The sequence below is a fragment of the Sphaeramia orbicularis genome, chromosome 17, assembly GCF_902148855.1.
Source record: "Sphaeramia orbicularis chromosome 17, fSphaOr1.1, whole genome shotgun sequence".
Lineage (NCBI taxonomy): Eukaryota > Metazoa > Chordata > Actinopteri > Kurtiformes > Apogonidae > Sphaeramia > Sphaeramia orbicularis.
This window is the reverse complement of record NC_043973.1, coordinates 4,987,964-5,007,416: the sequence shown is the minus strand read 5'-3', so window position 1 is coordinate 5,007,416 and position 19,453 is coordinate 4,987,964. Positions and strand designations below refer to the sequence as shown.

Genomic DNA, 19,453 nt, shown 5'->3' with positions numbered 1-19,453 from the left:
ATGATTACAAACACATCTGCGTGTTTTACAGTCTTTGACCAGCAGGGGGCGTGATTATGTGCGTGTGTACCCTCAACAAATGAACCCTTTTGCGAACTAATTTAGCTGGAAAGCCTCAAAGCTTCATGAAGATTATTACGACTTAATTTATATGGTATATTCTGATCATTACGTCGAGTGCTGTTTCAAGCGTTGCAGTGGAAAGCTTTGTAAATAAAGTTAAAAAAAAAAAAAAAAAAAAAAACTTCCGTTCCGCTCGTGCTCATATGCTCGTGCTACACTGGCCGGAAGGTCCCTTGCAACCTGAACGTTCTCCTCACGTGACCCGAGTCCCTGATATGATCTTTGCCGCGGTCGCTGGTTTTCTTCCTGTGCATCTCTGAAGAGCTAAAACAGGCAGGTAGAAACAGAAGCGCGTGTGTATTTTCGTGTGTTGTGTCCCATTAGTGAACGCGGGTGTCCATTTAGGTTTGGAATATATACTGTGTGACATGGTGTGTTTGTGATGTGCTGTCCGTGTTTGTGCTTTGCCTCTCAGTATGTTTGGAGCTGTGGTGGTCGGCGTTGGAACGGCTGGGTCAGTGAGGATCAGGGACATGTTGACTCCACCGTCTGGCAGTCCTGCAGAAAACCTGATTTTGCGAGGGTTCATATCCAGGTATCGCATAACCTGTTCTTAGTGCTGAGGTGAAATAACAACAATTGATGTATCTTAGGTTCCTCTAAGACCGGTGTCCAACATGTGGCCCGTGGGCTAAAACCGGCCCGCCAAAGGGTCCAATCCGGCCCATGGGATGAATTTGTGAAATGTTACCAAAAAAAAAAATGAAGAGATTCAAGGGTATCAAATATCATTTTTGTTCAGGGGCCTCATTCAGCCCTATTTGATCTCAAGTGGATAGGAGCAGTAAAATACTATCATAATAACAAATAATGACAACTCCAAAACTTTTTCTCTGTTTTAGTGTAAAAGGGAAATCACATGAAAATGTTTACATTAACAAACTATCCTTTCACAAGAAATATGAATAATTTGAACAAATATGAACAACATGAAATGTCTAAAGCAGGAGTCAGCAACCCTGGTCCTAGAGAGCCACTATTCTGCACGTTTTAGATGTATCCCTCTTCCAACACACCTGATTCAAATGATAAGCCTATCATCAAGCTCTGCAGAAGCCTGATAATGACCATGAGGTGTGCTGGAAGAGGGAAACATCTAAAACATGCAGGATAGCAGCTCTCTAGGACCAGGGTTGCTGACCCCTGGTCTAATAAGAAGTAAGTGCAATTTTTTTTTTTTTTTTTTTTTTTTTTTTTGCAATATTCTGCTTGTTACTACTTGTGACCCTAGTGAGGATAAAGCGGGTTCAGAAAATGAATGAATGAATGCTTGTTACTAAATGTTTTGTTTATTTGTAGAGCCACTGTATGCTGTAATATACAGTTGTCCTCAAAATTATTCATACCCCTGCCATTTTTTGTAACTTTTTGTTTTTGTGATGAAATCAGTTTTGTCAAGTTTGTTTGTGACTTATATGTGATACACAAGTGAGGAAATAAGAACAAATGATACTTGGAGAAATACTTTATTTCAGGAGTATTTTATTAGAGGATTTCTAAAAAACGCCATGTTTAAAATTATTCATACCCTAGGTTTATTAAGTCCAAAGTCTTTTGTTAATAGTCAATAGAGTAGCCTTTTTTCTTGATAATGGTTCCTGTAAGTGTCCATAAGTTCTCTTCTGTCTCCTGTGGGGTTTTGGTCCACTCTTCCTGGACCAAAGCCTCCAGCTGGGTCCGGTTAGATGGTCTCCTACCCATCACTCTGGTCTTTAGCTCCCTCCACAGATCCTCTAAATGATTTAGGTTAGGACTTTGACTGGGTCATGTCCTTGAACCACTACTGCACTACCTTGGTGGTATGCTTGGGGTCAGTGTCCTGCTGGGACATCCAATCAGGACCAGTCTAGAGTTTCTCAGCACTTTCACGCTGTCATCCAGGACGTTGATATAATTATGTTAAATTCATGATGCCTTGTAACTTCATGAGGTTTCCAGTGCCACTAGCAGAGAAGCATCCTAGCATTATAGGTTATAACCATAGCATTATGTTGCCACCAAAATAACTGAGGTATGAAGGTATCACAGACAACCATCCAGCCAGTATTGCACACAGGAGTTCTCCATGGATGCAGACACAGGAAGATGGCATGACTCAGGATGAAACATCAGGAGGCTCATCTGGCATTTCCTAGAGCTCTTCTTAACCAAGATCCAAACTTTTGGTCATCAATCCAGTGATTTGATGAAACAAAGATGGAGTTGTTTGGCCACATGGATGTTGACTGCATCTGAAGGAAGCAAGGAGAAGAACGCAAGCTGAACACAGCCCCAACCATCAAGCATGGTGGTGGCAACATAATGCTATGGGGTTGCTTTTCTGCTAGTGGCACCGAGAACCTCATCAAGATACAGGGCATCATGAAAAAGGAGGACTATATCAACATCCTGGATGACAATGTGGAAGTGTCTGCTGAGAAACTCTAGATTGGTCCTGACTGGATGTCCCAGCAGGACACTGACCCCAAGCATACCATCAGGGTAGTGCAGTAGTGGTTCAAGGACATGACCCAGTCAAAGCTCTGACCTAAATCATATATAGAATCTGTGGAGGGAGCCAAAGACTAGTGTGATGGGTAGGAAACCATCCAACCGGACCCAGCTAGAGGCTTTGGTCCTGGAAGAGTGGACCAAAACCCCACAGGAGACTGAAGAGAACCTGTGGACACTTACAGGAACCATTATCAAGAAAAAAGGCTATTCTACTGACTATTAAGAAAAGACATTGGACTTAGTAAACCTAGGGTATGAATAATTTTGAACATGGCGTTTTTTAGAAATCCTCTAATAAAATACTCCTGAAATAAAGTATTTCTCCAAGTATCATTTGTTCTTATTTCCTCACTTGTGTATCACATATAAGTAAAACAAACTTGACAAAACTGATTCATTTCATCACAAAAACAAAAAGTTACAAAAAATGGCAGGGGTATGAATAATTTTGAGGACGACTGTACATGTGTAAACAAGAAACTGAGGCATAACATTAAAATTGCGCTTTTTCTTTAGAAATTTTGAGTTGTTCAGGTTGTTCATATTTTTTTAAAGGATACTTTGTAGCTGTAAACATTTCATTATGCAATTTTACTTTTTTCACTGTTGTTATTTTACTGGTCTGGCCCACTTAAGACCACTTAAGGCTGTATGTGGCCCCTGAACTCAAATGAGTTTGACACCTCTGCTCTAAGAACTATCCCTGCCAGTGGGTAAGGCAGGGTACACTCAGACAAAAGTGACAGTTCATTGCAGGCATGACGTGTACAGTGACAAACTATTATTATGGCACACATTTGCCATGGCATTGTTTCGATAATCTTGTGCAGTGTCATAAACTTATTTCTGTAGTTTTGTGCTGAACTTAGACCACATCAATTGATCCCAGATCATAAAACTGTCCCCACAGGCTTGTGAGGAAAGCACAAGGCATGATGGTGTATCACTTCATCCATCTCTCTTTTTATCTTAATGCATCCAGCTCTCTGCAACAGGGTCAGTCTGGACTCATAAGACTACATGACCCTTTTCCATTGCATCACAGTCAAATCTTCGGGCAAATCAATGGCTGTTTGAGTAGTGAGAAGCTGTCTACTGCATCATTCACGGTTAATTAACTTGTTTCCAACTGAACATATTAATATAGTAATAGTAGTAATAATTACCCAACGAGTCTCTTACCTATTTGTTTAGTTAGACCCAAGTGGGAACTTCTAGATTGGTCTAGGTGTGTGTGTGTGTATATACACAAGCTCACAGTTGGGGGATGATATGCTTGGAATTTGTAAAGTGACTTTATTATTATGGGATTAAAGGGTTGCCACGGTAGAGTAAAGGTATTCTACATATCTTTACATTTTTTTGTCAATTATCTTCCTTAACAATGTTATCTTCACCAGTTGAGTAGTGTCTCAGTTGTACAAAATGGTATCGCAATGACCAAAGGTTTGTCAACAGGAGAAATCTGGACCCTCAGCAGGGAGTGGAGCAGATATCAATTGAAGATGCAGTGAGGAGAGATGATATTCATGTGGCATTCATCTGCACAGAAAATGCACTGCACGAAGACTATGTCAGGTAATGAGCACATTTCTTACTGGGGTACATTTTAGCAATTGCATATATTTTTCTTAACAGATACATGTATTGATATGTTTTCCTCAGTAATGTTCTCTTGTTTGACTGGGTCGGTCACTTTAAGTGGTGTGGCAGCCCCACAGATTCACCATTCCCTCCAATTCATGGCTGTCTGCTGCACTTCAGCCTCTGGTGGTAGATGCTGTACTAAGAAAAACCAGGTGGTGTAGTCCTGACATGTGGTTCTTACTACTGTGGTCAGTTGCTGTGGGATGGCTTCCACAGACAGATCAGTTGGATTAAGTCTGACTGTGGGCAACCCAGCCATTGCAATTAAGAAGCTTGTGCTAACAATGATGCGCTTGATCAAACATCTACAGCAAAACTGAGTCTGAAATACAATTTCCTCACCAAAACAAATGAGCTGAGGAAGGACAACTTCACTGTGCTGTAATACAGCTTTTGAACACCAGTGATGGTATGATTATCAGGGGCTCATGGCACATTTTCAGGCCAGATGTTAAAAAGGTATCCTAAAAACAGAAACAAGATAAAAGTAAAATTGAGGAGAGAAAAAAGAAAAAGCTGCTGCTTAATAAAATTATTTCTAAACAATTAAGAGACAGTTTACAATAAAATTCAGAGTAATTAGCACCAATCATTCTACATGTACTGTACAACATTTCAAGAACCTGTTAAATAGGAATACATAATAATCTTGAACTTATGCCAGGGTACTATATTCACTAATGACATGCTATTGACATGTTTGATGTATATGACCACATATGTATTAAAATCATTCAGAACATTTGTTTGATTTTAAGAATTTTTAAAATATAGTACAACTGTATGTGATAAATACAGCCCAGGCAGAAAAAGTTCTGCTTGAAGCAGTCTGTCCCCAATTATTTATCATTTGATTAAATCTGCAGCAAGAATAAGTGGAGCATAAGTGTTTGAAATAAGGACAAGAAAAATTTAATGTAATAGTGTTTCAGATATATTTTGTTTTATGCCTTTTTTATATTTTCAATAGAGCCGGGTAAGCAATGTAATGAATTAAAATGCACAAGTGTTTGATTAATTCTCCCCTGCTGCCACTCAAAAGCAAACATCAACAGTTCTCTATTCAGCGCTTCCCAATAATTGATTAGATCAGGGGTGTCAAAGTCATTTTAGATACCCTTGCAAGTGCTGCTTTTGTATGTTTGTTGACATTGTACAGCACATAGTTATAATAAAACTGTCCTTGAATTATGAAAAAATTACAAAAAATCATGATACTGATTTAAAAAAAAAAAAAAGTTTTGTGCAGTGAATAATTAGCCCTATTTTCCAGTAAAGTATATGAGGTGAGATGCTTTACATCTTTAAATGAGGTACACCAGCAAAACTCTGGCTCCATTCATTCACTATACCTTTAGGGTAGGCCTACCTCTCATCTGGATTCTTGTGTCTTCATTTAAACTAAGGACACTCCCTTTCTCTCCCATCAGAATTTTTCTTCAGGCAGGAAAACATGTCTGTGTGGAGTATCCCATGACCCTGAACTACAAGGCTGCTGTGGAGCTCTGGGATTTGGCCCAAGAAAAAGGTGATTTGTACCTATTTGAAATGGCAATCTAGATTGATTGAATGGATTCATTCAGTTGTTGCAAATCTGTAATGATACATTTCTATCTATGATAAGATTTTGGGATAAATATCAAAAGGTATACTACAACTGAAAACTAAATTTAGATCTGCATTTGGCACTTTGGCTGTGACCCACTGTACATTTTAAAGAAACATACTTTTTGTATCCATCAGGGGTGATTCTTCATGTGGAGCACATAGAGCTTATGACAGAAGAATACAAGCAACTTAGGAAAGAGGTTGAGGGAAAAATCCTAAAGGAAGGTGTACTTCACTTTACTGGTAAGAGACAGTATATCTTAATACTCGCCTTTCTAATCCCAGTTTGAACACTGTAAGTGACAAGACTGTGTTGTGATTAAGTGGTTGACATGGAATGTTTTACTGAGGGATAGAAAAATAATCACATTTCATGTTAAAATAATCACATTTCATGTTTGGAACACAAGTTAAATGTCTTTAAGGAAATGTAGAATTGTGCATTCACCATGTTGTGTTTTAAGGTGGAAGTCTGAAGCCTGGATTTGGTTTACCAGCGTTCAGTGGCATTGCCCGTCTCACCTGGTTGGTTGATTTATATGGTGAGCTGTCAGTAACTGCAGCATCCATGGAGGAGGACTCTGGGAACAATTACAGCAAGATGACTGTGGGACTGCAAACTGCTGACAAAAGGTTAGAAGGAATGTATACAATATTCTTTGTGTTTATGAGGTATGATAAAGTGATTCCAAAGTAGTCACTTGCATTACACAAATAACTGAATTGAGTAAAACTAACAGGTTATGTGCACATACTGCAAGTTAATTTCATGGACAAGGTTCAAGGTGACTTTATTTGTACCCGTGGGTAGATTTGTTTTGCAGCAAGCTCTCGCTCACTGCCGGTTGCTGCGTGCGCATGCGCCCAACACTTTGGGTTATAGTATATAAAGAGCACTAATATACCACTGGTCAGGGCCATCACAGTTTCCATGTTGAGACATTAGAAGCTGGACACCACCATGTATTGTTTCAGCATTGTTATTGGGTTATGTGCACATGCAATAGTGACGTCACAAGATGTACAATGTCACATGAGGCAAATTAATTCAAAAACTACTCAACAAATTTCCTGCTTGTGCAAAATAAAACTTTCTATGTTCTCTCCATAAATAATCTACAAGAGACCAGTACGATAAGGTTCTGTGTGCTTCCCTCAGCAGATAAAAAAAGCATAATCCGGTGCTTCTCTGCATGGAGACGTTATATTTCAAATGTCACCATGAACAAAGTGATGTGAAGCAACAAGGTACTTGAACATCACATATTCAAATAAATTCACAACTCTACCAAGGACACGACTCATTGGGAAGTTCAAGAAAAATAATGTCAAATGTTGAAGTGACAAGAAAAACATAAAGGAATATTATTCCACAGTTCCACATTTACATAAAGAAAAGAGCACCAGTGGTTTCGCTATTAGCTAGACTCAAAATAACTCTGTTTTCTGACATTGAGATCCTACACTTAAACTTGCATATTTATATACATATACATAGGAGTAGCAGTGTTTGCATATAAGCTTACCACTTTTTGGATGAAGTTGGCACTAATGTCTGACACATTGCCTGCCATCCTGACCCACCTACTCAACCATTTTCCACATCAGAACAATGTACAGTGAAGGGGTCTTAGGCTGTGTTAGCACCACATGACAAAGTAAACCGAATCTAATATTTTCATTCATATGTGACTTAGATCAGTTTTTTGGGTTTTTTTTTTTTTTTCATCAGTTACAGCACAAGTCGTATAGAATCTGATCTCTTCAGTTCTGATCTGACCCACTTCCACATGGAATCCTAAATCAAATATAGGTTCACTCTTTTAGTTGTACCTTTATTAATGGGAATCATAATAACATTTCTACCCAGCTTCTTCTGTACATGTCTGTTTAGGGCTGTGATCCGTTCACACTGGAATATAATATTGACAACATTAAAAAAATAAATAAATAAATAATGTGAACAACCAAACAAAAAAAAGCCATAATGAAAAGGCAGCCCAATTTGAAATGTCTGGTGATGCTGCACTTCGATATGACTGCCTCTAGAAACATTGTGTTTGTGTCAACATATTTAGAAGCCTGTCTGCTTGTCCCTTAGTTTCATGGTAGTCAATAAGAAAAGGATGTGGATGCGAATGTAAGAGAATGGTTGTCTGGCTCCCTCCACAATCCTGCAAAGGATTAAGCTGCTACAAAAAATGAGAAATCCTCATTTCATGTGTATCATTCTAGGCCACTGACATGGATTGAAGAACGTGGACCAGGCCTCTCCAGAGCTAAGAAGTTCAACTTCCGCTTTGACTCTTGTACTGTGACAGAGGTCCCTCCAGTGCCAAGAGGACATGTAGGTCTCTTCATGCAAGACCTGATCCGCTTTTCTGCCAAGTTGGGGGGGCAAGTCAGCCCCGAGGAACTCCAGAAAGAAAAAAGCAGGATTCTTCATTGCTTACAATTGGCTGACAAGATACAGGAATTATGCTGCAGTTAATAATGATAATATTATGATAACATAAAAAATGTGTGGTTTTGGTGAAAATATAATTCTTGGAAGAGATGTTATTTATTACCAGTGGAGTCTCCAGTTGCCAAACAGGGCTGTAACTACTAGCTTATCTTTCAGCTGCTTTAATAGGTGTAAAACTCACTTCCATTATGTGGGAACGCCTGAGTGGATCATCTGATAGGCCACATTCCACTTAGGATGTCTTACTATAATGGGCTCAGGTTTGATCATTGCATTAGATTTTCTGCATGTCATCCCCCATTTCCCTGCATTCCTTGTCCGTCTCAAGATAAGTGGATGGACATAAACGGATGCATATAAATAGTCATTCACCACTGCCTCATCGATATATTATCTAATGCAGTGTCTAAGAAGAGCTGGGGGTTTTTTCTGTCAGCCTTAATTTCACTTCTCTACACTTTAACACAGAAATCTGCATTTTGGATTTCTTACACATTCAAACCAGGCCTGTTACTTTAAAGTGAATGCAGACTGTGCACATTTAAGAAAGTAGACATTTTGTAAACTTTCCCTTGAATTTTCATGGACAAATATAATTTCCATGCTTATTCATAGAAGTTTGATTGGGCATTGTAAAAAAAAAACAAAAAACATTTAAATGGCAGACTTTCACATTCTTTGTCAATTGTCATTTTAATGAAGCCCTCGCAATCCCTTTCGTAGCAGATTATGACATAGTTTTACATTTAAGAAAAATAAACTATAAGGGGGAGAGTGGATCACAGAAAAAAAAAATCATGCCCATGTAAGTTCTTTGCAGACTGGATGTAGGCTATTGTTTTGATGAAGTCTGAAGATTATTATGTATTTATTTTAATATAAAAGGATTTAATTCTTCACATTGTATATATGATGTGAGGTTCTGTTTACTTGGCGCACAGTCACTTGAAATATCCTGAATCCTTTTGTAGTTTGCATTGTGGAACTATTTCTATTCTTTATTATTAAGTTGAATCAGTTTGAATTTTTTGTAGCCTATCTATGCCTATACTACTGCAAAAAATGTGTGTATCTTTGCCTTACAATAAAATTGACAATTTTGCAATTATGAATCTTTTATTATTAAAACCACATTTCTCACATATTCAGTGAGCTAGGTCTAAATAGTGCACACATTCTTCAAACTATCAATTCGTTTTTAGGGACCTGTATGAATCTGTTGATAAATTTCAGTGTTCCAGTGTGAGCCTAGTGGATTTAGGTTCATGAAACAATTTTGTGACATGTTAATAATTCTAAAATACAACTTACAAAAGTTGAGATGGAGCTTACCTGGACAAATAAAACTAAAATGTGGCCACAATTAAAAACAGAATGTGGACTACACTTACAGCCTTTAGGATGTGCAGGATTCACATGTCGAAATAGAGGGATCAGAACTGAAACTTGGAATCTAGTTCTAAGTACAGGTGCAACTCAACAAAAAAATTTTTGTACTTCAGTTCAAAAAATTAAACATCTTTATATACAAATTCATCACATACAGACATGTATTTCAAGTGTTTATTTTTCATTTTGATGATTATTAAGCCTGAACCTTAATTGACACTCCGTTTCTTTAAAAAATTAACAGGAGTTTGGCCTCATATCCACCTAATCAGTTGCAGCCATTTGTTCTTTTCCTTTTCGTCAACAGTACAGCAATAAAAGGAAAATATGGGTATGTCTGCGCGGCACACAACACTGGCATAGTCAACCAGGATTTATTACCTCCGCCAAGGAGGTTATGTTTTTGCCGGCGTTGGTTTGTCTGTCTGTCCGTGTGCAAGATAACTGAAAAAGTTATGGACGGATTTGGATGAAAATTTCAGGAAATGTTGATACTGGCACAAGGAACAAATGCTTACATTTTGGTGGTGATCGGGGTGGGGTGGCGGGGGGGGCACTGATCTGCCTTGGCGGAGGTCTGCGCTCTGCGAGTGCTTTTCTCGTTTGGCACGTTCTTTCTTTTGACGCGGAAACAGAAAAATCATGTGACGCGTTACGTCACACTTAAGAGAATAAAAGGAATGGTACTCCTACGTTTAACCACGACATGTATGCAGTGAAAGAAGAGTTAAATCTTAGACATGAGAACTGAAATACTTTCTGAAATTTGAAATTGTATTTTTATTCTTGCGTTTACAAGCCAAATGTCACGCCCTTTTTACGTCAGGACTTGGATCACCGAATAGACTTCCGCAAAGCACAGGAGTGGAAAGGTTGTGAGTAGAGGACTGAGGTGCCTTTGGTATCAGGACTAAAGACGTAGTTGTGAGGTGCTCCCACAAGCACGTTTTTCAACTGATATAGTCAACCATCTCACAGCCGGTAGAAAACTAAGGTGAGCATATTTGGAGCTTGTCTAACAACGTGGTGATCATAAGCCATAATACATTTGATATCACTACCAAAGAATAACACACAAGTGTAGACTCAAGAGAGCAGTTGCCAACTGAACGGTTTTAACTGCAGAAAATGTAACTACTAACCAGTTAATTCATGTGAGCCCATCATATCTGTTCTCTGATGAGTCCAAAACTTTGAACGTTTGCGTAAACTACTCTTGTGCAGTGCAGTAGCTTTCTGCAGTGATATTCTGACTGCCGTATATGGGCGTCATTTGTCGCAACTCCTCAAGCTGTCGCTTATCTCATAAAACGAATATTTTTCGTATGTCAAATCTTATCAGGTGGAGGTAAGCATTAAGGAATCAACAGTTTTCACAAAAATAGTTGTTTATTCAGAGAAACTGAGCCACATCTGCTGAGGATTCATTCAAGCAGAAGAGTTTCTGGTCTCCCTTTGAAGACTCCAAGACATGTTTCTTAACATTAAGATCTTGAGTGTTTAGGCTAAATGTCTTTGGAGGAACCACATAACCTACTTGTAGCTCTGTTTATATATCTGTGACACTTTCTAGAAAGCAGAACAAATGAGGATTCCCACCAATAAGCTGCAGCAGCTCACCATCTACTCCACTGTGCTGACGGGTGGAGGAATTGCCACCATGTACTATTTAATGCAAAGTGAGTACTAATGAGCAATGTGCATGGGTGTGTGGAAGAAAACATTGTGATGGAAATACGTTTACAGTTGCAAGACCATATTTGGAGATTTGGACTTGCTTTCAGCCATCTCACATTTCATAGGAACTATTCACACACTGATGCTTTGTACAAAAAGGGCCAGCTGCCTTCACCTTTTGAGGGGACTGAGGTCCTCTTGAGTGCACAGGCCTCTGCTATGGTCCTTTCTCTGGTGGTCTCTGCTATCTGCTATGCTGTGGTCTGCTGGGAAGCAGACAGCACTGAATGGGACAGGAGGAGACTGAACAAGCTGGTCTGGAGGGCGAGCTCTGTCCTGGGCTGGACAGTGTGGAGCAGGTGGGTGAGAGACGGATGGTAGCCAAGCTGACATCCACCATGGACAACACCTCTCACCCACTGCATCAGACCATGGAGGCTCTGTGTAGCTCCTTCAGTGAACAGTTTGCAGTCTGACATAATGTAGTTGTACTTCTAATGTATATTTGTGTGTAGTCTACTATAGAGTCTGTCTCTCTATCCATCCATCCATCTAAGTTCTGCTTCTGCCTCCTACTGCTTCTTCTCTTCACACCAGTATGTCAAAAGGGACCCGACTGGAATTGTTTTTCATTTGACTGGAATTGTTAGTTTTATTTTTATTACCTTATTTTTCTTACTAAAATGCTCAGCAAAGACTTGAGTACTCAAATGCCAAGAGCAAAATTCTGTCATTATTGTAATCTGTGAATTCATCTGCAACTTTGGTCCATTAACCTTCTGTTTCAACCCACACACACACACACACACACACACACTAGATTAAAGTTAAGTTTTTAAAGGAATGTCACATCATGTCACAACATTTCAAATTTACAATGCAATCAGTTTTGTGAAATAGGGAATTGCATTTGTCAGAAATGTGCATTAACTCACATTGAGCAGGTCAATCTGAATCATGTTCTTCTTCAACATCTGTTCCATTTAATATCATTGCAACTTGGATTTGTTCATTGCAGTTTTCTAACATTTAGAGTTTCACTTAAAACACTTCATGATTCACTAAAACCTTTTGATGCTTCAGTCCCTCAACTGACATTTTATATCTGTTAAACTGTATTGAAGTAAACGATGTCTTTAGACTATAATTTTGTTACTCTTAAACCTGCTTATTTTTTTTCATCTGTCCACTCAGGGAAATTTGCAGACTCAGAGTACCACAGATTAGCTGTTCAGAAGTTGGAAGAATGTCCAATTGCAATGGAGAGTCTAGGGGCCCCACCTTTAAAAATCCACAATATTCATCTGACTGACAGAACTAACCGAGTAGATCAGCAAAAAGCACAGGTATTATGTTTTTAATGTGATTGGACATGGTTGTTTGGTGTTTGGGAAGGTTTTTCAGTACTGTCTCTACAAACCTGTGACTGTTCTGTGATGAAAAAGAGGCTTCTATCTACCCTTGTGCAACATTTTTCTTCTGGTTTCAGATAAAGATTCCTGTGACTGGTTTAAAAACTGGAGGATACCTGTACACTTCTTCAGTTAGAGACAATAACACCAACAGGTAAGTATGTTCTCTTTTAAGCACATTCTCTTACAGCAATTTGTGACAATTACACTTTTATTCAGAATATTCTGATGGTGATTGTAACACATATTGATTGATTGACATGGGCTTTATATCCATTTTACACTTAATGTAAGGAGAAAGCAAGGCACAGACCATTGCCACCAGTATAGTAAGTCTGTGGAACTCTGCTCCAGGGTCACCATTTTTCCTAAAGGTATTCCTTGTTTTGATAATTTTGGTGTTGGAGAGTGTTGACTAGTGCAGTTCAAAATAATCTAGAGGTCCTTTGTTACATTCAGATGTCTCAAAATATTGAGGGAGCCCTTAAACTCTCAGGCTGATGTTGGGCTTCTCATGTAATGCAATTTCAGATTGCATTTCTGAATGCACTGGTGGACTATTGCTGTCGTCACGTGCTGTTGGGAAGGTGTACCTTTCCACTTGCAAATTTGAACTTTCAAGTGCATTGTGTTCAAGTTCTTATGCTGTTGTAGTGAAATGAAAAATGGCTGTCACAATTTATTGCGACCTGCTACTTGGGTAAAACAGTTTTGGATGTGTTAATTCTACTGCTACAGCAGTTGTTTTTTTTTTTGTTTTTTTTAACAAACTGTGTATGGTATAAATGTGCAAAGGTGACACACACTCAACAGTGGTTCCCTTCCTTGGGCTTTACACACTGAGATTTCTCCAGACTCTCTAAATCTGTTCACTACATTATGTACTGTATATATGTGAAAGACTGAAATTCTTTCCAATTTTATGTTGACTGATGAACTGATTGATAATTCTCTCATGAATTCTGCCACGTGTTCAGCTAAAGCCTGTTTTTCCAAAGTCTAAACTTTTGGTGGATGCTCCTATTATGTCCAATCATGATCTCTACTACTACTACTACTACTACTACTACTACTACTACTACTACTACTACTACTACTACTACTACTACTACTAATAATAATAATAATAATAATAATAATAATAATAATAATAATAATAATAAATTGCATTTATAAAGCAGTTTTCATTTGGCGGAACAGAGAGAAGACAGTCCAATAAAAAATAAAATTCTATATCAAGAATAAAAGACTAAGCAAATAAAAAAATTACAAAAAATCTGTCACCTATTAACTGTTAATCTGCTGATTATGGAACCTTCTAGAACAGTGTTATCTGTATGTTTGATATAGCCTACTTTTAAATCTTCTGTTGTCCATGTCCCAACTTATTTTTAGCTTGTGGCAGGTGTCAAAATATCCATTTATGTGTCTTTACCAAAGATAAGTTGCTCAATAAAAAACATACTCGCAAAATGCATTGCAAGTATTTGCTTTTGTCAGCTAATGTATAAGGGAATTAACAAATCATATTATTTAGTCAGCCATTATAGACAGCGTACCAACTTTTCTGGAAATGGGATTTTGATATTGACGGCAAAAGTATAGCATGGTAGGTACTGCATGAGAGAGTAGATCCTCCCTACTGAGCTCGACCTTACTGACACTTGGTGAAATGCGTCCTCAATAAGTCTCAGTTTAAATACTTAGATTTTTGTAATTTCTTTGCACAATACTAGTCCTAGTTTGTTTTTTACCTGCAGATGGAACTTGAAGCAAGCAGTTCTGCAACTCCGGGAAGGACAAACCTTTGACCTAATGAATCCACCAGCAGCATCAGCACAAACACCAGCATTAGAGCAAACTGAGGAGCTGGTGAAAGACGGCTGGCTATGACCTAACTCCATGTACTAAAAGAGAAATGAAGGTGAATGTTACCCTGTTTCAACCTGCCAAATGGACAACTATCTACTTAATTTATATTTTTAGCTAGAACTTGAGGAAAAGTTAGTGTTTCATTTTTTTTACCAATATGTCATTGTATGTTGCTGGAAAGCAGTGATACATGTATTGTCGATGTTTTTTTTAACCAAAATATTTCTTGTGAACATCTCTAGATGCATGAATATCAATGAGCCCGTTAATATCCACACTAATACGCTGATCATTATCCAGTTTTTGGAGTTATCAGATTATTCAAGTGATCATGTAAACCAGGGGTATTCAGATCTGGTCTTCAAGGGCCGGTATCCTGCATGTTTTAGATATTTCCCTCTTCCAGCCCACTTGGTTCAAATTATGATCAGTGGATGAAAGAATCAGATAAGGTCCGCACAACCTGTGAGCTCCCAAAAAATTTTATTCACCATAAGTAGTGATGTTTCGGGCCACAACCCTTCATAAGACATTATCTGATTCTTTCATCCACTGTTTCTTTGGGATCCTTTAGTGACTGGATGTGCGTGTCATCAACTCTTTTCAATTAATGATCAGCTCATCATCAAGCTCTGTAGAAGCCTGATAATGATGTAATGGCTTCTAGGTGTGATGGAAGAGGGAACTATCTAAGACATGCAGGATACCAGCCCTCAAGGACTGGATTTGAATACCCCTGATGTAAACGGTATAATCTGACATACTTTATCAGATAACAGCAGTAATCTGATTATGAGAAACCAGAATAACACCTGAGTTTCTCCTCAATGCTCTGATGTCTTCATGCATGTATACAGGTTAATCTGATTTATTTCTTCTTTTACTTCTGTATATGTGTAAAAACAATTAAAATCGTAGAAAATGGAAGTTACATAGTCAAACGTGAGTGGAACACAATAACAAATGAATAATAATAACTCCGAAGGAAATCCGATAATGGACTAGAACATGTAAACCAGGCTTTTTGATGATCGTATTTCTGAAGTGCACATAAATGCATCAGATCTAATTATTACAGTTCTTTAACTACTGCCAGTTATCAGATTTTTATGGTCATGTAAACAGGCTGATTGTTACAGTATTTTAATGTGTCTGGGCACTTTTAAGCACTGTGTAGTAGAAATTGCACTGACATGGAGAACTTGATTTTTAATTTATTGTAACAAATGATACCCACTCTTGTTATGTAGCAAAAAAGGGCTGATATGCTTCACTTTTAAGTCTGAGCTCTGTGTAACAAAGCTTCATGAAGTGAAATCTTTAAGTGGTGTATTTTGTCAAGGCCTGACTCCGTGGTAAAAACAGCTACCAGGTGGGGCCGATTCTCAGATGAGAAGTATTTCAACATAAGAACATATGCCTGTTAACTTTTAGCCCTATTGAGAACAGAAAATGTAAATATCACATTTCAGATATTCTGAAATGAAAGTTGTGTGTTGCCATTCATTGTGAGGAAATTAACATTGGAGGGAATTGTGTTCAGATAGATGTTAAAAAAAAAAAACAAAAGTACATTTCATATAGAAAAAATAAAACTGTTATTACACTACATTCATACTGTTCACGTTTTGCATGTAAAACAGCATCATATGGCCAGGTAAGGGGGTAAACTGTCAAAGATAAAACAGTCAAAACCTCAGATGACAGAAGACAATTGATGATACAGCTGAGTAGACACTTCATCCTCCGTTTGTGTGTTATTGTCTGATGGCTGATTACTATAGCAGTCTAAGTGAAAAAAGTAGGTCTTAGCTATTGTTAAAAATAAAATTAAGAGATGTTGCTGGCATGAAGAATTCCAAACAATTGGCAAAAAGTTGGCTTCATATTGAAAGAACAGAACAACTGGTCAATAGAGACCCACAGTAGATCAACATGTGGAGGGAACTGTGATACTGTAGCAAGTGGCAGGAGCTGAGTGTACGTAAGTGTGTGGGGCTTCCAGTTTTTCATAAGTAAATAAATAAGATACTATGAAATGAATATTTATAATGAAGTAAGACTTTACAAAATGAATAATAATTTAAATAAATGCAATTATTATAATATTGACCACAAAAGTGTGAAATAAAGTTGTTTTTAAATTGGAGTTCATTATTTATTATTATGTAATATTTTCATCTGGTTTAAAAATCTGCTCAATGTTATTATGAAATATAATTTTACAGTGATTGGCTGATGTTTTCAGATTGACTACCTTCTCATTAAACCCTGGCCATGAACATGTCTGTGCCCATCTCTGGTCAGGCTACTGTTCAGCAAGAGCAATGAAGCGAAGGCAGGAGATGACATCATTTATTGTATGGGTCATGCTGTCGTAGGAAAAATAAATTTGAACCAAAGTTTACATACAGTTGTGCTCAAAATTATTCATACCTCTGCCATTTTTTGTGAAATTAATTTTTGCAAGTATGAATAAGTTTTGTGAAGTTTATGACTTATGTGATACACAAGTGACAGAATAACCAGTTACACTTGAAGAAATACTTTCTCTCTACTCTCAAAATTACTCATACTTACTCATACTCAGTTCAGTGTCTTAATAGTGGTCTTTGCTCTTGATGATCGCGTCCACAGGCTTTCTGCGTGTCTCCCGTGGGATGTTGGCCCACTCTTCCTTACGAGACTGATCTCAATAAATGGCGTTTTATGTCATGCTAGTTCTTATGGCATTTGGTGCGCTATACATTATGCATTTTCAACCTTTCATTTGGGATTCAACACCATTTGATCGCGTGTCAATTTACGCCAAGATCTCCGGGTCACCAAACCCTAACCCTCAGTGCTTGGTGTTTGATGCATCGATTTAGGTTGGCCAGGGGACTAGTAACAGTGTGAACATTCACGTGGAAAGCTTGTAATTGGTACAGATAACGCGGCAATTAAAAATGGCATGTATATTTACACGAGTAATGATATCACTTCCTTAGCCAAAGCCTCCAAGCTAGGTCAGGGTGGGTGGTGTCCGAGTCATCGCTCTTCTGAATCTATCATGTCAGTATGGTTTTAATAAGCAAGATCCAAATCATGCTCCGATTTTGTGTACTTTGGGATTACCATACATCCCTAGCTTGTGCTGGTTGATGATTGAAGGCACTTGCTCCTCATGTTGGGTTAGCTCCAGCTTCCTTTGGCCTCCTCCTGTAGCCGAAACATAGATTTTTACATCAATTTTAATGATGGAATATTTTTCCTTTAATTTGGCTGTGGTGTGAAATTACAATCCTGTTGAGTTTACAGCCTTATTCACACTCTCACACTCCGAGTGAAAGAATAACAAGTGACACTTGAAGAAATGCTTTATTTCAGGGGTGTTTTATTTGTTTATTTTTTTCTTGTATTACTTAAGCTGGAGGAAAGATCACCAAAGAAAATATTTTGGCTTGCCTCCACCTCCGATACCACAACATCAATTTCATATTTGTTGAAATTCTTCTTCTTTGACATTACTGTTGTATGTGCTGTTGTTATTTGGACAAAATGTGAACCATGCCATGTATTTCTACTAACTGTATATGCATAGGTCTAATGGTCCAAGTGGCACATGCAGCTACCCTCAATTCCAAGTCAGTTGGGATATATTAAGAAAGGTACACGGGACCATGTGTGCACACAGATTCATGCACTTGAAATTTATGAGTGTACGCTATCTTTCAGTATGACAGCTGCACCGTCATTTGTATATTTGGCCCCTGGTGCATGTTTGTTTGACCAACAGCGGTGAGAAGGTAATATTAATGCAACATCCCACTAGGAACTAGCAACATGAATGCATCCTGGTCCATCTGAAAATTTAAAAGTGGCCCAGGAGGAAGGATGACTGCTGCATGCCTCAGACCAGGGGTGTCAAACATGTGGCCCACTGGCCAAAACCAACCCGCCAAAGATTCCAATCTGGCCTGTGGGATGAATTTGCAAAAATTATACTGATAATATTAATGGTCAAGGGTGTCGAAATTGTTTTAGTTCCGGTTCCACATACAAACCAGTATGATGTAAAGTCAAGTAATGGCCTATAAAATAATTATTCCAAATTCTTCTTGGTTTAATGTGAAAAATTTAAAATCACATTATGCCTATAAATAATGACAACTCAACTTTTTTTCTCTTTCCTTTAGTTAAAAAAAAAACACTTAATTTATGAAAATATTTACATTAACAAACTATCCTTTTAACAATAAAATGTGAATAACCTGACCAAATATGAACCTGAAATGTCTAAAGGAAATATAGGAAATCAAGTGCAAATTTAACAGTAGAATGACTGTTACTAAATGTTTTGTTTCTTTGTAGATTTGATCTGCAATGCACATGTAAAATGATAAGTTGTAGTATAATATTGTTAAAATTGCACTTATTTTTCTGAAGCAATTACATTTTTTCAGGTTATTATCATTTTTGTTGGGATAGTTAATGTAAATATTCTTATAATTGAACGTTATTTTTTTGTACTAAAACAAAGTGAAAAATTTGGAGTTGTCATTATTTATAGGCAATTATGCTATTATGTTATTTTACTGGCCTGGTCGACTTGAGGTCAAATTAGGCTGAATGTGGCCCCTGAACTAAAATGAGTTTGACATCCCTCCCTCAGACAATCATTGATGCCCACTTTGTCAGATCAATTGGTAGGCAATAGAAACTCTTCAAATAGACGAATAGACAGTATTTCAGGGTTCCCTCAGGGTCTTAAAAAGTTTTAAAA

General features: G+C 37.8%; 2 protein-coding genes across 4 annotated transcripts; both read left to right on the top strand.

The window, feature by feature from the left end:
- The first annotated feature begins 284 nt into the window (after positions 1-284).
- On the top strand, positions 285-9,440 carry blvra (biliverdin reductase A). Of its 3 annotated transcripts, none has more exons than XM_030161047.1 (7): positions 285-400; positions 539-658; positions 4,075-4,194; positions 5,694-5,791; positions 6,007-6,114; positions 6,336-6,504; positions 8,107-9,440. In XM_030161047.1, the coding sequence occupies exons 2-7, from the start codon at positions 540-542 to the stop codon at positions 8,360-8,362; spliced, it is 870 nt and encodes a 289-aa protein (XP_030016907.1). In that variant the 5' UTR covers positions 285-400; position 539; the 3' UTR covers positions 8,363-9,440. The 3 variants fall into 3 exon arrangements, with proteins under 3 accessions (XP_030016907.1, XP_030016908.1, XP_030016909.1); XM_030161048.1 differs by having other exon boundaries at positions 287-396; XM_030161049.1 differs by having other exon boundaries at positions 290-392; positions 534-658.
- Positions 9,441-10,422: 982 nt separating this feature from the next.
- On the top strand, positions 10,423-17,450 carry coa1 (cytochrome C oxidase assembly factor 1). The gene is made up of 5 exons (XM_030161050.1): positions 10,423-10,721; positions 11,301-11,406; positions 12,599-12,750; positions 12,894-12,970; positions 14,577-17,450. The coding sequence occupies exons 2-5, from the start codon at positions 11,313-11,315 to the stop codon at positions 14,707-14,709; spliced, it is 456 nt and encodes a 151-aa protein (XP_030016910.1). The 5' UTR covers positions 10,423-10,721; positions 11,301-11,312; the 3' UTR covers positions 14,710-17,450.
- The last annotated feature ends 2,003 nt before the right edge of the window (positions 17,451-19,453 follow it).

Bases quoted from the DNA above. Each gene is read 5' to 3' on its own strand.
- blvra (XM_030161047.1), top strand. From the start codon at position 540: ATGTTTGGAGCTGTGGTGGTCGGCGTTGGAACGGCTGGGTCAGTGAGG. The intron at 659-4,074 runs GTATCGCATAAC...GTTTGTCAACAG, and splicing joins TTGCGAGGGTTCATATCCAG to GAGAAATCTGGACCCTCAGC. The intron at 6,505-8,106 runs GTTAGAAGGAAT...GTATCATTCTAG, and splicing joins CTGCAAACTGCTGACAAAAG to GCCACTGACATGGATTGAAG.
- coa1 (XM_030161050.1), top strand. From the start codon at position 11,313: ATGAGGATTCCCACCAATAAGCTGCAGCAGCTCACCATCTACTCCACT. The intron at 11,407-12,598 runs GTGAGTACTAAT...CTGTCCACTCAG, and splicing joins CATGTACTATTTAATGCAAA to GGAAATTTGCAGACTCAGAG. The intron at 12,751-12,893 runs GTATTATGTTTT...TTCTGGTTTCAG, and splicing joins TAGATCAGCAAAAAGCACAG to ATAAAGATTCCTGTGACTGG.